We start from the raw sequence: 16,388 nt of genomic DNA, 5'->3' as shown, positions 1-16,388 counted from the left end.
ATCATGAATAAGAAAATACATACAGAATGTACAGGCTGTCCTGCCAAGCCTTTAATCCCCTAGGAAAACAAAACAGAGAGAGTTATTGATATGTGCACTAGAGCCTTCAGTGGCAAAACAAAAGAAAACCAAAACCCTGAACTCCTGAAAGCACAGCTGAGAGCAAGCTAAGTACTCCCAGACCCACTGGATACAATGAACTTTCACCATTAGCATGGAGAATGTAAACTTTTTTTGTTTCACAGTTTGATCACCTAAGCTAATGCCCACCCAGAGTGAACTGCAGTAAATAGGCAATAATTAGAAGACATTTCCCATAAGAAAACTTAGAATATTAAAATTGTAACCAGCAGACTTTCCAAAGTGTAGTGCTAAGGAGAAGAATTTATTGAGAATTCAGATAGTTACATTACAAATCAAGGAGTTTAAAATGCATGAGATAAGATACATCGTCCACATATGTGGAAGATCCAAAGATTATGTAGCAAAATGGACATGATACAAAAGCAAAGAATATACATTAAATGCATAAATCCCAAGAGGTTATGGAGCAAAGGAATACAGAGAATTGGGTGATGGAAACTAAGGAAGCCTTCCTGAAAGAAGCTAGTCCTTCTTTCTGGGTAGCTTGAATGTTCCTCTTTTACCTCTTCAGACTTTCTGTCATCCATCCATCCATCCATCCATCCATCCATCCATCCATCCATCCATCCAATAAACATTAAGTGTCTGCTGAATGCTGGGAAGGCCAATAAAATGGTTGTGGAGGAATGCTTGGGTGCTGCGGAGTTAGTCAGAACTAGCATAGCCTCCATGATTCCACCCATCGGGGAGATCTTTTCCTTTTGGCCCTAAATTGGAAAGTAAGCGTCTCACTGAAAGACGCGAGTCTTACCCTTCCTTTTACAAGTTCTGGCATAAAACAGAAAAGACTGCTGAGCCATTGGGGCAGAAAGTGGAACAGCTCCTGGTTCATAAACAGAGTGGGCAGCCCACGTTTTTTCAGAGGACCCATCCTCGGAGGAGCATGTGCTGAAAGATTGAGTTGAAGGATAACTTTGAAGCCTCTGATCACGTGGGGAGGGAGAAAAGGCTTCTGCCTAGCCCGGGATGGCACGCTGTGTTCCCCGAGCATTTGCTCCTATGACGTGGAGCAGCCTGAGGGCGATGCCTGCCCACAGCAGAAGGTGGAGTTGAGAGGACTCCAGAGCAATGAGCACTGAGGACATCCTCCATGAAGTGCATTCTACCTCTAGACTCTACATTTATATTCAGAAACAAGTGAGAACACCCAAGGAAGCGGAGCACTTCAACTCGATGCAAGTCTGAGTCCCCAGCCTTCCTGCACAGCCACGGTGACTGACACCACAGCAGAAGGAGCCAAAATGAATTTACGTGAATTCCAGGTGTCAGGGCTGGATTGACTTCACCACTGGTGCAGCTGCCAAATCGCAAAGACCAGGCAGTGCTGCTCTAAATGGTAGAGCTCTGGGGAAAAGGCTAGGATAGCCAAATATTCCAATTCTCCAATGAAACAAAAACTGTTGAGACCAAAATGCTGAAAGGAATTTATTTTCAGGATGTTATCAGCTCCTTAGATGATCCTATCTCATCCCTAGTTAAAATAAGTAAAAAATATTGACCAGTATTACAGTGTCTTCAGTAATGGTTCTATAAAAACTGTCCAAGTGTTCTCCATCTGAGTGTTTCTTGTACTAACTTTCAACAGAATCCAAGAAGTAATTCAGAGACTTCAGTGAAGACAGGTATATGTGGTAATAAAGTCCAGATGTGTGGCTGTTTGGTGGATGTACTGGCTTCAAGCAGAGAACTTAAAATGTGAAGATGTTTTGACTTGAATCTATTTCTTTACTTTTAAACCAAAATACAATTTGACCTTGTATTCATTATGCCTGGTCTATTTCTGAGTGTTGCATAATGTATCCAGTTTCTATTTTTGAGACCAAATGATTATTTTTTGTTTATAAGCCAGTTATCATTATGAGAAAAACCTGGCTTGCATGAAAATGAATATTTTAAAATATGACACATTGGTGGAAGTTGCATGAATCTATACATGTGATAGAACTGCATAGAAACACACGGAGACATAGACACACAAGCCCATGTAAAACCCAGTGAAACCTGAATAAGGTTGTGATATTGTACTAGACTCAAGTAAATGTTACCACTGGAGGAAGCTGCCTTAACGGTATGCCTTTCTGTACCTCTTTTTTTTTTTTTTTTTAGGTCAGTTCCTGTGAGTCTATAATTATTTCAAAATAATTTTTTAAGGCCCACACACAAAACAGAATAACTTTTAGTGAGTTCTTAAACAGAGGCTGAGAACAAAGCGCGTGAGACAAAGAAGACACAACCCGTGCAGATGGGCAGGGGCCAGCACAAGACCAGGGAGAGGCAGGGTCCCCGGGTGGGAGCTCCAGAGGCCTCCCCCACATGACTGAGACTATCCACAGGTTCTTTAATGAGGAAGAAAAGATTGTGGCAGAACAGTCTTTGCCATTTGTTGATTCTCATTCTGCTAAGGGTTCAGTGGCAACCATCCATGCTTTTCATTGTCTTTTTAAAGCCCCAGGGGACAGAACCTCTCCAGGTGGTCAGAAGACACCCGCAATGCCTGGAACAAATGAGTTCATTCCTCACATCTTACACAGGGCTGCTGTGCCGCCTCGCAAAACACCAGGGCTTGCAACAGGTAGCTCTTACCCGACTGTGGGGTAGAGGAGTTGGGCATGCAAATAAGTCATCACAACAAGAAAGGCTCCAACATAGAGAGGGGGCTGTTTCGTCAGTGCCTGATTCTGCCTGAGAACACTGGCAGAGGAAGTGACATTTCTCTTGTAAGGATGGACTCATAGTGGAAACTCATGGTTATATTTCCGAATCTCTCTTAAATCTAAATTTTGAGGTTAGGAAGGCGACAGTAGTGGCCTACTGCTTGGGGGAACCCCATCAACTTGTCCCAACTTCCTTTGTTTGCAATCCTGTCCTATTTTTAAAGCTTCTGTAATATCAGCCATATTTACTACATCCACTGCACTTTATAGTTTACATAGAGTGTTCACATTCGAGTCCCTGATCCTCAAAGCTACCTTTTGGCATGGTTAGTACAGGATACATGATCACTACTTTAGAGATAAGCTGAGCTACCCATGACTGACCAGTAGGCTCGCAGCTGGTAAGAAGGGAACCAGGACTTGAACCCAGTGCTTCTGACTTCAAGCTCTGTGCCCTCCCCCGCTGGACACCCTAAAGCCCATCTATTCTGCATTTCTCATACATGTACTCACACGCTGTCCAGGAGGGCCTGGGGGTCCTCGGGACCCCTTCTCACCTCTCAAGCCTCCAGCAAGCTGCAGATAAGAACATCAGTTACCACAGGGTCTATTCATGGGACCACCTCGGTTTTAATGAGACTTTAACATAAAAAATTAAAAATGAACTATTCCTAAAGTCATGTAAATTGCTTACTGGTGAATAAACTAGCCATTCTTAATTATTTGTAAATATCCATTTCCTTCTTAGCCTCTTCAATTTAGTGACAGGCTTTGCTTTGGCACTGGCTGTGCATTTAAATCTAAGCTAGTCCTCAATTGGGATTGCACCGAACCGGAGAAGCAAATATACTAGGGCATACAGTATACTAAAAACCTCCCACCTGCCAAATATCAAATAAGAAAAACGATCCCCCCACACATAAGAGGACATGGTGGGCTGTGTCAGTCCCATATCTCAAGGTGACAGATATGGGGGGTAATGAAATTTATCCAGCCAGATGGACAGGAGCTGTCGAATCGCATCTCTTTCACACTGAAGATGCCTGATACTTCACTCTACTCGGTGCTTTTCTAATTACAAGGTTTCCACAGCCTTCCTTGAAATGAAGACCCTATATGACCTTGATTATGGAGAGTGGGCTCATTAGAGCACCCGAGGGGCACCGAGGGGTGCTAGCGGCCTCATTTCCACCTTGGGCTAATACTGAGGGTTTAGCATGTGCTTAGAAGAGACTGGGAGGCAATCTTTCCAGATTAGGGCAGCGGGTCGTCATTCTGTAAATCTTGAGCTGAAAGGAACCTTATTGCCACTTAGTTCAGCTCTCACGTTAAAGAAATGGAGATGCTGAGAAGGTACGTTGAAGGCCACGCAGCTAGCAAGTGGCCCTTCAGATGCCCTTGGGTTGGATCAATAATTCACATGTGTTCTTAGAACACAAAAACCAAGTCTTCCAAAGAAACTTTTATTCTTCTGGAATTCTAGGCCACTTACCGAGAGTCCTCTAAATCCTTTGGGTCCAGAAGCCCCAGGAATTCCAGGATCACCGTCATCACCCTGAAGATTCAGATATAAGAAATCAAGATGATGAAATATTTGCTATGAAAGGACAGAAAGACAATTCTCTTGAAACAACTGATCTTATAACAATGTTAGTATTTATTCATGAAGGCCAATAGAAATCAAATGTCATCTTCTGGTATTTGTCAGTAGATATTCTTCAAACTATTTTTAATTTTTCTAATCATACAATATTTATACATAAATATCAAAGCAATTATTGTCCACTTACCAAAAGTACCCCCCCAAAAGTTATGAAAACTAAGGAAAACATATGGAGTATCAATTATATAAAGTACTAACCTCCCTAAATCATTTCTGAAAAAAATTGAATGCTTAAAAAAAATTACTACCACTATGCTGGGAAACTGATTTTAGTAGTTATTTATCAATATGTTAAATTTGTCTTTTTCAGTAATTTGAAAAATGTTAATTTCCTCCCTTTATCAGTAAATTAGAAAATTGATCTAGAATGGAAACTTGTCCTGAGAGGTATTTATATAGCCCTTTCTTGCCCCTTTTTCTACCCAAAGAATCTTTCTTTTGTTAATTTATCAATTGAAAACACTGTTTTTAAAAAGGAATAAAAATTTGGCTATTTCCATACAGTTGGTTGGTGTTGATTAATCAGGCATCCCAATATTTTTAACCATATTTTGTATTTTAATTTGAAAATAAAATAGGTAGAAGACATATTCTAGGCACTTTTTAAAAAAAAGGGAATCTTACACAGAATCCCAGCAGATAAAACAGAAACAATGTGAGCTCCTCTGGTCCCAGAGTATGGAAATGGATTTCCATTTGGTGCCAATAAGGAATTCTGGACGATGTGCGAGCAGGAGACTAACATAATCATAGCTTTGCTTCGGAAAAAAATCAAGGGATTTTTAATCAAAGGGATTAACTCAAGTAGGGAAAAGGTAGAAACAGGAGACTGATGAGAAAATATACTGAAATCATTCAAGTGAGAGGAAGACCAAATGATGAGTTACTGAGAGGAATAGATAGGTGAATAGAAAGATAGATAACCAGGACAGGGAGAGGAGAGAGGACAAAGGACTGACCTTGAGAGGAAACTTGGAGGCAGGGAAAGGAAGAGAAGACCTAGTGTGGTGAAAGAGACAGAGTGAGGGGGAGAGGGGGAGAGGAAGATAGAGTGGGAGAGAGAGAAAGGAAGGGAGTGGGAGGGAGAGGGAAATTCGCCATGTATGTAGGCTAAGGGAGGAGAGACGTTAGGAAAGGGGACTAAGTATGGTGGACACTTCAGGTAGACTGAAGGCTGAGGAGGCTGGAGAACAGTATGTACGCCTAACCAAGAGGAATTTAAGGGGTGGTGATGGGGAACAAGAGAGGTTTCCCTGAGAAAGGAATTTAAGCTAGGACCTGAAATGTGTTGACAAGGTGAATAATTCAGGTGCTGGGAGGGGCGCATCATCACACTGGGGAGAGAAGAGAGAACATACAGAGTGTTGGAATGGAGTGGAGGAGGGCAGAATTTATACCAACTGCTATTTTATTTTCCAAAACTAAAGCTTAGAGAACATGTTTGTCAAAAGTGCCTCCAATATAGTTTACTCACTTAGAACATTATTCAAGGAATGGGGAATAAGAAAAGGCACTCTACCATTTTACTGAAGTATTTGTATCCCCAGTTGAACCAGGTCTACTCTGAACTGGAAGGAGAGGTGTAACAAAAAGATGCAAAGAGTCCTATTTCTTCTACCACACCTTTAAAAAGTTACTTGGGCCTCTGACTCTCTGAAAGATGGTGATGCCTTCACAAACTGGCTACTTTAGCACAGTGGTCTTCAGAAAAGATGACCATCTTAGCCTTGCCCAGAACCTGGGGCATCAACCATTTGGACAGAAAGCATCTCTGTGAGATGATTTGCTCCTGGAGGACATGAATTATGTCTTACGACTCTTTGACTCTCAGTGCTTACTCCTAGTAAGCACACAAGAGCTGTGGGTGAATAAATGGATGAATTAATGAGTATAATATGTGCTACTTTCATCTCTTCAACTCATTCACTATTTAACAAAAATGCTAATTATTAAAAGATTATAGGAGCCAATGTAACACTGATATAAAGATAGTGGCCACCAGAAGTTCTAAGGAGTAGAGGGAAGAAGAGATGGAACCCGGGGTATTTTTAGGTCATTGGGATTGTTCTGCATGATACCGTAGTGAAGGATACAGGCTGTTATACATTTGTCAAAACCAGTAAAACTGTACAGCACTAAGTGTAAACCATAACGTAAAAGACAGACTTTGGTTGGTAGCAATGATTCAATACTGGTTTGTCAACTGTAACAAATGTACCACACTAATGTAAGATTTATTAATAGGAGAAAGCGAGAAGGAGGGAGTGGGCTATATGGGAATCCCCTACATTTTCGATGGAAATTTTCTAATCTAAAATTTCTCTAAAAATAACATTTGTTATTAATTTAAAAGAAGATGACCAAGATTCAATACCTCAGGCCAAATAGATTACTTTCAGCTTGTTCTTCTTGCTCTTCACAATTCTACTACACTGACTAAATATGTTACTGCACTTCTTCTGACAAGATAGAATAACAGAGACTGAGCTTACCCTCCTACTTAATGCAGCCAAACAACGAGCAAAATACATGAAAAAACAGTTTTTGATACACTGAGCATCAGACTAGGTACGACCAGACAAACTCTCCCAATCTGAAGATTTGCAGGAGTTAAGTGTGGTCTTCTCCTCCCGACGCCCAGGAGGACACCTGCCCAGCTCTCTCTCCTTCACCCTTCCAGCCTTATCGCAGCTCTTAAACGAGTTAAGAAGGTTAAGAGCATTTCAGAAGAAAGCCGTGTGCACCGTACCTTCTGCCCTACATCTCCAGGGAATCCTCTTGGACCCTGTAATTTGCAGCAGAGAAGATAAATAAATCAACACATCAGGTCCACAGTAGGAGCGTTTCTTCTTATATTTTTCAGGTTTGATTTATCAGTTAAAAAATTCCTTCTTTTCCATATTTACCTTCACTCCTTTTCGTCCCATACGACCGTAGCCTGGGATGCCGTAATCGCCCTGGGAACACATCAGATCATTTCAGGGTCTCAAAACTGAGAATTAATGGTCATGGTTGCTGGGGAGATCACGGTGTCTGGAGAGATGCCCGGGGGACTGTGTGGTGGAGGGGGTTTGAGTGGTAGCCTTGAACCCTGGGGTGTGCGTGTTCTGGAGTTTCCCTCACTCCCTGGCATGGCCCTGGAAATTCCTTGGCCAGCTCTGGTCTGGCCACTGCAGGAGGCAGAGTGATGATCGTTCAGAAATTGTGGAGTCAGTGGGAATTACTTGCCTGGAAAATTAGGAGCTGATCCAAAGGGCATGAGTGTGGGAGTCCCAAAATAAGAATTACAAATGGCAAATAAACATATGAAAACTGTTATTCCCACTGTAACCATAGGAAATCAAGTGGAATTATATAAATGGCCAATGGACATATGAAAACTGTCATTCCCCCCCACTGATAACCAAAGAAATTCAGTTAGAAACTATAATGAAATACCATTTCTCTGCCTTTCCTTTCTTTTCTCTCTCTCTCTCTTTCAATAAAATTGGTAAAGATGAAAAATAAAACAAAACACTGACAAGCCGCTGCTGCTGTGGACGCCCTGAAGTGAGTTCTCCTTTGCACAACGCATGTGTGTGGTTCAAATCTTCCTCAGGGCACTTTACAACAGAGGCCCAAAGCCCTAATTAAATATGTACATATTTTTTGACCCAACTGTGCTACTTCTAGAAATTCCTATGTAGAAATTTATTATGGTTTTGCTGAAAGATTTAGTTCGGTACAAGAATGTGTACTGCCCTGCTATTTATAACAGCGAAAAACTAGAATCAAACTAAACATCCAACAGAAGAGATAGGTTGAATAAACTAAGATATCTACATTCACTAGACTATTTTGAAGTTGAGTCTGTGATGAAAGTGAGAGCCACTGTGTGTACACTTGGAATGGATTGTCCAAGGCATGGGGCTTTTAACACGGGGAGTCCAGTGGGGGATGATGGACTGTGGATAAGAGGACAAATATGAAAACGTTCTCTCATGAATGATAAGAAATATATAATACTAATACGGGGTGTTAATAATCGGGCGGGTTGGGGAGAAATGCACTGAATGTAAGATATGGGATAAATATTACTATTAATATATGCACAAATATTTTGACAATGCTCTTTCCTGGCTTGTAACAAATGCTTCACAACGATGAAAGATGGTGGTGGTAGGGAGATGTATGGGAGCCCTGTATGATGATGTGCATGCTTGTTTTGTAAGTTCACAAATTTTACTGTACAATTATTGTTTATATATGTTCGTGTATGAATGATATATTTCAATAAAATTTTATTTAAAAAGACAGTGCTGAGGAAAAGTTTAATGACATGGAAATGCATTTGAGATGCATTATTGTTAAGAGGGAAAAATTGACTACAAAGAGTATACTGCAATGATTTTACTTTTGGTATCTCCAGAATATAAACGATAAATATCACAAATGGTAGGACTATGAGTAATTCTTCTTACTCCTTTCTTCCTTTTTGTGCCTGGTAGATTTTCTATCATGTCTGTGAATAATTTTTGTAAAAGGAATGAAAAATCGCTTCTCTGTTGGCTTCTCAGGGGGATGAGGCCGTGGTACAGCCAGGGCCACAGAGCAGGTGCAAGCTTGGAGAAGCGATGCCCGCCTCTGGCTGAATCTCCTATTTCTTGTTGGCTCTGGGGGGGTCTTTCTATATGGGGAAAGAAGTGAGGGGAGCTGTTTTTCCTCTGCCATGTGTTGGTATGGCCGTCCCGGTGTTGAAATGTCCTGTTCTAAGGCATCCAGGGCCCTCTGCATTCTCCTCCCCGTCCTTTCCCTCTCACCGTAGCAGAGAGCCTGCCATAGGAAGGGAGCTACGGAGGAGAAACACCCCATATCCTCCCAAATGCTGAAACCCCTCCCATCCCCCGGAGCCGTAGGGTGACGCTGCCACCTGTCCCCTGGTCTGAAGACCGAGCCCTTGGAGCTGGGAAAGGCTAAGGGTTCCCAAACCTCATACCTGTTTTCCCTGTGGTCCAGCTTGCCCTGCTGGCCCTTGGTCTCCAGGAATTCCAGGTTCTCCCTAATAAGTGAGACCAGCAGAGCTTTAGATCAGGGAAACCCAGACCCAGGTCCACCATGGGAGGTTCTGCCCACCAGCTGGGGAGACCCGAGACTCTTTGTGAAGATACAGAACTCAGTGAAAGGGGAAGGAAGAACGATCTTCCCAAAGGCAAGCAGAAAGCACCGTTTCCAGCAAGGGCAAGGGCGGGACTCAAACCCTGCCTTCCTGGCGTTATGAAAGGGCTGAAGGAGAAGGCTCCAGAGGCAGCGGATTCGTTTGCTGATTCATTTGCCATTCAGCAGTTATTTACTGTCCTGGAAAATGAACAGTGTTGAGCACAGTAGCCATGGTCTTGCCACAAAGCACACGCCAGCTGGGAAGAGGGACAGGCAAACCACTACGATATCGAGTGGTAAAGGTCAGCATGTCATGGGAGCAAAGAGGAGCCTAAGTCAGATTCAGTGGGTGGGGAGGCTGCCTCACCTACAGGAGTGGGGAAACTGAGGCCTGGCGGATGAGCCGTGTGAGTAGAAGGAGGGAGGGAGGGGTATGAGTGAGCCAGGTGGAAGAGAGGCCCTGATGAAACACCTGGGGCAGCATGCTCCAGGAACTGAGAATGCCGACTCTGGCTGCAGGGGTGGAGGGCGGCGGGCGTGGAGGGTGGGCAGCAGGCGTGGAGGGCGGCAGGCGTGGAGCGTGGCAGGCATGGAGCATGGCAGGCGTGGAGGGCGGCAGGCGTGGAGGGCAGCAGGTGTGAGGTCCTTCAGAGCTGGAGGCCCTGGGTCACTTCAGGTCACAGGCTCATGACGCTGGCCTGGTGCAGGGAGCACTGGAAGCCTGCACGCCTGGAGGTGAGGTCCTAGCTAGCCCAACGATTTGCTCTCTGACAATCTCCAAAAGGAGCCCTCTCAGAACTGGCAGGTCAAGAGCCAGCTCTTTTTAGTGCCTTTGCCACCAAGTGCATTCATGCGTTCAGAAAATCTGGTAGTTGAAGAGATGTTCAGAGTTGTTTCACGATGGTAAGGTTATCTTATAAGGGGGGAAAGTTTCACGGAGGAAGTGCTTAGTTAGAGACTTTTTGCTCAGGGAAGGAAGAGAACTTATTAGCAGAAAGCTGTGGTCTATTGACAGTGCCTGAAGTCAAGCAAGTGAGGAATTAATGTGAAAACCAGGAAGAGAATGGTGGTGTTTTGCTTTCAGAATTTTAAATAGTTGAGACAGCACTTACTTTTTTCCCTAAAAGTCCAGGTCTTCCAAGGCTCCCCTTAGATCCCTCAGGCCCAGGAGAACCCTGAAAGAAAATAGGAGATACAAATGTTGGCATGGCAGAGATTCTTGGGAAATCCACTAGAAACCTCTGCCTTTTCATCACGTCAGTTCAGGAGCTCCTTGACGCCTCCTTCACAAGAGAGCGAGGCACCAGGGGAGAGAGACAGCGGGGCTGAAAACCAGGTGGCTCAGGTTACAGCCCCGTGAGAGGACCACAAATCTATCTGCAGGAACATCACTAGCTCATATGGTGCCTTTGTGAGAAACAGAAAAGGTGCCCTTTACCTGACGTACTTTATTTCCAGTATGGGAAATTTGTTGTAATATACTGATTTTGTTAGAACAAGACATTCTGCTGCCACTAGACCTTTTGTGCCCTCCACTACATACATGTACATAACAGTACACAGAATTTGCTTCTGTTTCTCATCTAATATGGGTGAAAGTGTCTTTCACAAATACACTGGAAGGATAGATAACTGAGCAAATAGCATATCCCTTCCCTTCTGAACTCTAGCCTACCAAGCTAAAGAACTGAATAGATTCAGAACTTTTGTATGAATCCCTCATCATTCAAGTTCTAATTACTCACTGTTGGAAATCAGGAACCAAGTAGGTTCAGATGAAGAGTTCAAGGGCTGGACATAGGAATCAAATAAATCTGGAGGGCAGGGGATCTTTGTAGAGTAAATTTTAAATATCTATCACTAGTGGAGATACAAGTGGCAGAAATAACTTTTAAAAGTTAGAAAAGCCACGATAATGTAGCAGGTTTTGGAGGAAATGGTTACAATCCAGCAATCTGTGTATTTCTCCAAAATCTTTCTTTAGACTGAGGAAATAAATCTTTCCGAGTAAAACCCATGTGAAGGAGAAAGAGGTGTGATTAAACTACAGACCAGGAATCTGAGCGGTGCTAAAAATTTACCTCCTGTTAATCCAAAAATGAAATAATCCGCCAGTGGATAATGTAAAACAACCAATATGTGGAGACATTTCTGAAGTCAGTAAGAGGAAAATTAAGGTGGAGGGTCATTTGTTACAATGTCTCAGAGTTACTCACCTGAGGTCCTTTAGGTCCCTCGCTTCCCTCTTCTCCTCTAGGGCCTGGGTTTCCATTTAATCCCTTTTGTGTTAATAAAAGAGCACAGGTGTTAATGAGAAACTTATCTTCTTAGTCAGTGTTTTTGAAACACACCCATGGGAAAGGAATGAACCAACCATTCAAGTAGCCTCTTGCTTAAATGTTAAAAGGCAGAAAACCAAACCATGAGACAGAGCCTTTGATAGGGAAGGGAACTGGAGGCAGACCCAGGCGCAGTGGTACAGGTCTTTCTAAGGAACGTCCTGCCTATATATGACCTTCATCCTTCTCTTACAGGGAGAAATAAAAAGGCCAAAGAAATAGAAGATCCCAACAAATCATCACAAGTGAAGAGATTGAACTAGTCATCTAAAACCTCACAAAGATGAAAAGCCAGGGACCAGACGGCTTCACAGGTGATTCTACCAGTCATTCAAAGACGATCTAATATCAATATTGCTCAACTTCTTCCAAAACTAGCCACCATCATGCTAGTATCAAAACCAAATAAAGATACTACAAAAAAAGAAAGTTACAGACCAATATCCCTAACGAATATAGACACAAAAGTCCCTAACAAAATACTTGCAAACAGAAATCCAAAAGCACATTAAAAGAATTATATACCACAATCAAGTGCGTTTTATCCCAAGTATGCAAGGGTGGTTCAACACAAGGAAATCAATTGTATAATAAACCACATTCATAAATTGAAGAAAAAAAATCATATGATCCTCTTTATTAATGCAGAAAAGGCACTTGATAAAACACAACATCCTTTCTTGATAAGAACATACCAAAAGAGGACTAGGAGGAGCTGTCTCAATATGGTGAAGTGCATGTGTGAAAAACCTACAGCTAGCATTGTACTCAATAGTGAAAGACAACGCTTTCCTGCTGAGATCAGGAACAAGACAAGGATGCCCACTGTCTCCATTATTATTGAATATTGTGCTAGAAATTCTAACTAGAGCAATTAGGTTAGATAAAGAAATAAAATGCACCCAAATAGCAGAGGAAGAAGCAAAATTTTCGCTATTTGCTGATAATATGACCCTATATCTAGAATCTCCTGAAAAATCCACAAAAAAAGCTACTAGAATAGACAAGTTCAGCTAAGTGGTGGGATACAAGATTAATACACAAAAATCAATAGCATTTTTATACACTACTGATGTGCAATATGAGGAGAAAATCAGAAAAAAATTAATTTATTATATAATAACTACTGACATGATCAAATATTTAGGAATAAACTTAACCAAGGACATAAAAGACCTGGATTCAGAAAACTACAAAACATTGCTAAAAGAAACTGAAGAAGACTTAAATAAATGGAAAGACATTCTGTGTTCATGGATTGGAAGACTTAATATCATTAAGATGTCAATTCTATCCAATCTGATTTATAGATTCAATGCAATTCCAATAAAAATGTCAATATCTTTTTGTTACAGAAATTGAAAAGCCAATAATCAAATTTATTTGGAAGTGTAAGGGTCCTGAATAACCAAAAATGTCTTTAAAAAGAAGAACAAAGTTGGAGAACTCTCACTTTTTGATTTTAAAATATATTACTTAGCTATAGTGGTAAAAACAACATGGTTTTGGCATAAAGACACACACATTGACCAATGGAACTGAACTGGGAACTCAGAAATAGACCCCCACATCTATAACCAAGTGATTTTTGACAAGGCTGTTAAGAACAGTCTATTCAACAAATGGTGCTGGGAGAACTGGATATCCATATCCACATGAAAGAAAGAGGACCCCTAACTCATACCTTATGCAAAAATTAACTAAAAATAGATCAAGGGTGGGGATTATGTCCATAAAACTCAGAAGAAAATGTAGGGAAACATCTTCAAGATCTAGCGGTAGGTGGTAGTTTCTTAAACCTGACACCCAAAGCAAGAGCAATCAAAGAAAAAATAGATAAATGGAACTTCCCCAAAATTAAACATTTTTTCACCTCACAGGACTTTCTCAAAAGGGTGAAGAGGCAGCCAACTAAATGAAAGAAAATGTTTGGCAATCACATATCTGATAAGTGTTTACTATCTATGATATATAAAGAGATCATACAACTCAACAATAAAAAGGCAAACTATCCCATTTAAAAAGGGGCAAAAGACTTGAAAAGACAAATAATTGTCCAAGGAAGAAATAAAAATGGCAAAGAAACACATGAAAAAATGTTCAACATCACTAGTGATTAGGGAAATGCAAATCTAAACTACAACAAAATATCATTTCATACCTATTAGATGGGCCACTATTAAAAAGTCAGAAAACTGCAAATGTTGGAGAGGATAAGAAGAGATAGGAACGCTTATTCACTCTTGGTGGGAATGGTACAGCCCCTGTGGAGGACTGTTTGGCAGTTCCTAAGGAAGCTGAATATAGACTTGCCACGTGACCCTGCAACACCACTACGGGGTATATACCAGAAGAACTGAGAGTGGTGACACGAACGGACATCTGCACACCCATGTTCACAGCGGCATTATTCACAATTGCCAGAAGATGGCAACAACCCAGGTGTCCATCAACTGATGAATGGATTAAAAAAAAAACAACTGTGGTGTATGTACACAATGGAATATTACGCAGCTGTAAGAAGAAATAAAGTCGTGAAGCACATGACAACAGGGAAGAAGCTGGAGGACATTATGTTGAGTGAAGCAGCCAGACACAGGAGGACAAATACTGTATTACTGCGCTGTTATGAATGAAATATAAACTCATGAAGTTAATAATTAGAATACAGGTCACCAGAAAATAGAACGAGGGTAGAGAATGGAAAGCTGATGGTCAATCTATGTATAATTGGCTAAAAGGCTGTTTGTAAATCTTTGGAAAGGAATGGAAATAGTGAGAGCACATCACGCTGTTTGCGACTAGCAGAGCTATTAGGTGGGTATGAAGGGAAAGTCTAATAACATAAATATTACTAGAAGGAAAGCTAAAAAATGTAACATGGGACTGTATAACATAGTGAAACCTCGTGTAAAATGTAAATATGGGTGATATTGCATCTATAAGACTGTTTTTACAAAATATAAAAACAACAAACTGAGGAGAAGGAAACAATAGCAGTCACGTACGGCAGGGGAAGCATAGAGAGACTGAGAGGTGATGAGTTTTCTTTGTGTTGTTGGTTGGTTGGTTGATTTTTGTTTTTTATTATTATTATTACTAGAATAGCAAAAGTGCTCTAAAAATGATTGGAGTGATGAAGGCACAATTGTGTGATTGCACCAAGTGAGGAACAGTGATTGTGCACTTTGGGTGGATTCGTGCTTTATTAATATGCCTCAGTCATGTTGCTCGGTTAAGCAAGCCTCGATTATTTGTTTCCACACAGCTGTCCCGGCCTTCCTCGCGTCAGGACCACCCGGCGTCACTTGTGGGCACTCCGCTCGCGTCCCGACAGTACCTGCGGCCCTGGCACCCCGTCCGCTCCCGGCGCTCCTCCAGCTCCTGGGCTGCCGGGCACGCCCTGCGGGATGAGAGTTCGGGGTCAGGGCTCCTCCGTCAGGGCCACCTGGTTTCCCTGCGTGGCACCTGACGCCGTTTTTGCATCTCCTGGCTCTTAGGCTCCGAGGCACCTGTGCTTGCTTAGGACTTTCCTCGCCTCTGCGACCTCAGGAGTAAGCACCTCCGTTTTCCATCCTGATAAAGGGTTTTACTCTCCTGCAGGCGATTCCAAATGCACGTGGAGAGCAGGTAATCGCAGGCCACCTGGTCGTCCAGCTCCTGCTCCTCAGCCAGGTCTCCTCGGGGGACCTTCGTCTCAGGCCAGGCCGCCCTCTCCTGGCCGCTGAACTGAGGGGCAGTGTGCGCCCCCACCAGTCGAGGGGACCATGTCCAGCGCACAGCCTTTTAAACGCGGCGTTGAGGGGCGCTGTGACCCCCACACCAGCCCAGGGGGCCAGGCCCACAGCCGGCTCCCCGAAATCCCTTTTAAGGGCCCGTACCTACCCTCACCGCGTGCAGGCGAGGGCTCCCCTCCCACCTAGCACAGGGAGACGGGTACTCACCGGCTCCCCCGGGGGCCCCCTGTGGCCGGCTCTTCCCTGCAACAGAGAGGCCAGCGTCAGGGGGCGGCGTCTGGACGCAGGGGCTGCTGCGAGGCAAGCCGGCATCGCTCGGCCCCCACACGCACCTGGCCCCACAGCTCAGCCCCCACAGCTCAGCCCCCCCACCTCAGCCCCCACAGCTCAGCCCTCCCACACCTCAGCCCCCACAGCTCAGCCCTCCCACACCTCAGCCCCCACAGCTCAGCCCTCCCACACCTCAGCCCCCACAACTCAGCCCCTCCACACCTCAGCCACCACACCTCAGCTCCCCCACACCTCAGGCCCATACCTCAGCCCCCACACCTCAGCCCCCCCCACACCTCAGCCCCCCCACACCTCAGCCCCACCACCTCAGCCCCACACCTCAGCCTCCCCCCACACCTCAGCCCACACACCTCAGCTCCCACACACCTCAGCTCCCCCCACACCTCAGCTCCCCCACACACCTCAGCTCCCCCACCTCAGCTCC

At 43.4% G+C, this 16,388-nt stretch overlaps 1 protein-coding gene across 1 annotated transcript in view; it reads right to left on the bottom strand.

Annotated features, from left to right (window-relative positions):
• COL6A5 (collagen type VI alpha 5 chain) overlaps positions 1 to 16,388 on the bottom strand; it is a 135,088-nt gene that overhangs the window by 58,037 nt on the left and 60,663 nt on the right. Inside the window, exons 21-30 of the mRNA XM_058290880.2 lie at positions 15,881 to 15,916; positions 15,277 to 15,339; positions 11,814 to 11,876; positions 10,710 to 10,772; positions 9,437 to 9,499; positions 7,368 to 7,418; positions 7,211 to 7,246; positions 4,291 to 4,353; positions 3,312 to 3,374; positions 24 to 59 (exon numbers count right to left, since the gene is read on the bottom strand). Coding sequence (XP_058146863.1) covers positions 24 to 59; positions 3,312 to 3,374; positions 4,291 to 4,353; positions 7,211 to 7,246; positions 7,368 to 7,418; positions 9,437 to 9,499; positions 10,710 to 10,772; positions 11,814 to 11,876; positions 15,277 to 15,339; positions 15,881 to 15,916 — 537 coding nt within the window. The remainder of the gene's footprint in view (positions 1 to 23; positions 60 to 3,311; positions 3,375 to 4,290; positions 4,354 to 7,210; positions 7,247 to 7,367; positions 7,419 to 9,436; positions 9,500 to 10,709; positions 10,773 to 11,813; positions 11,877 to 15,276; positions 15,340 to 15,880; positions 15,917 to 16,388) is intronic.

The sequence above is a fragment of the Dasypus novemcinctus genome, chromosome 31 (genome assembly GCF_030445035.2).
Source record: "Dasypus novemcinctus isolate mDasNov1 chromosome 31, mDasNov1.1.hap2, whole genome shotgun sequence".
NCBI lineage: Eukaryota > Metazoa > Chordata > Mammalia > Cingulata > Dasypodidae > Dasypus > Dasypus novemcinctus.
Note: the sequence above shows the minus strand (reverse complement) of the source record. Positions and strands in the feature narration are given on the sequence as shown.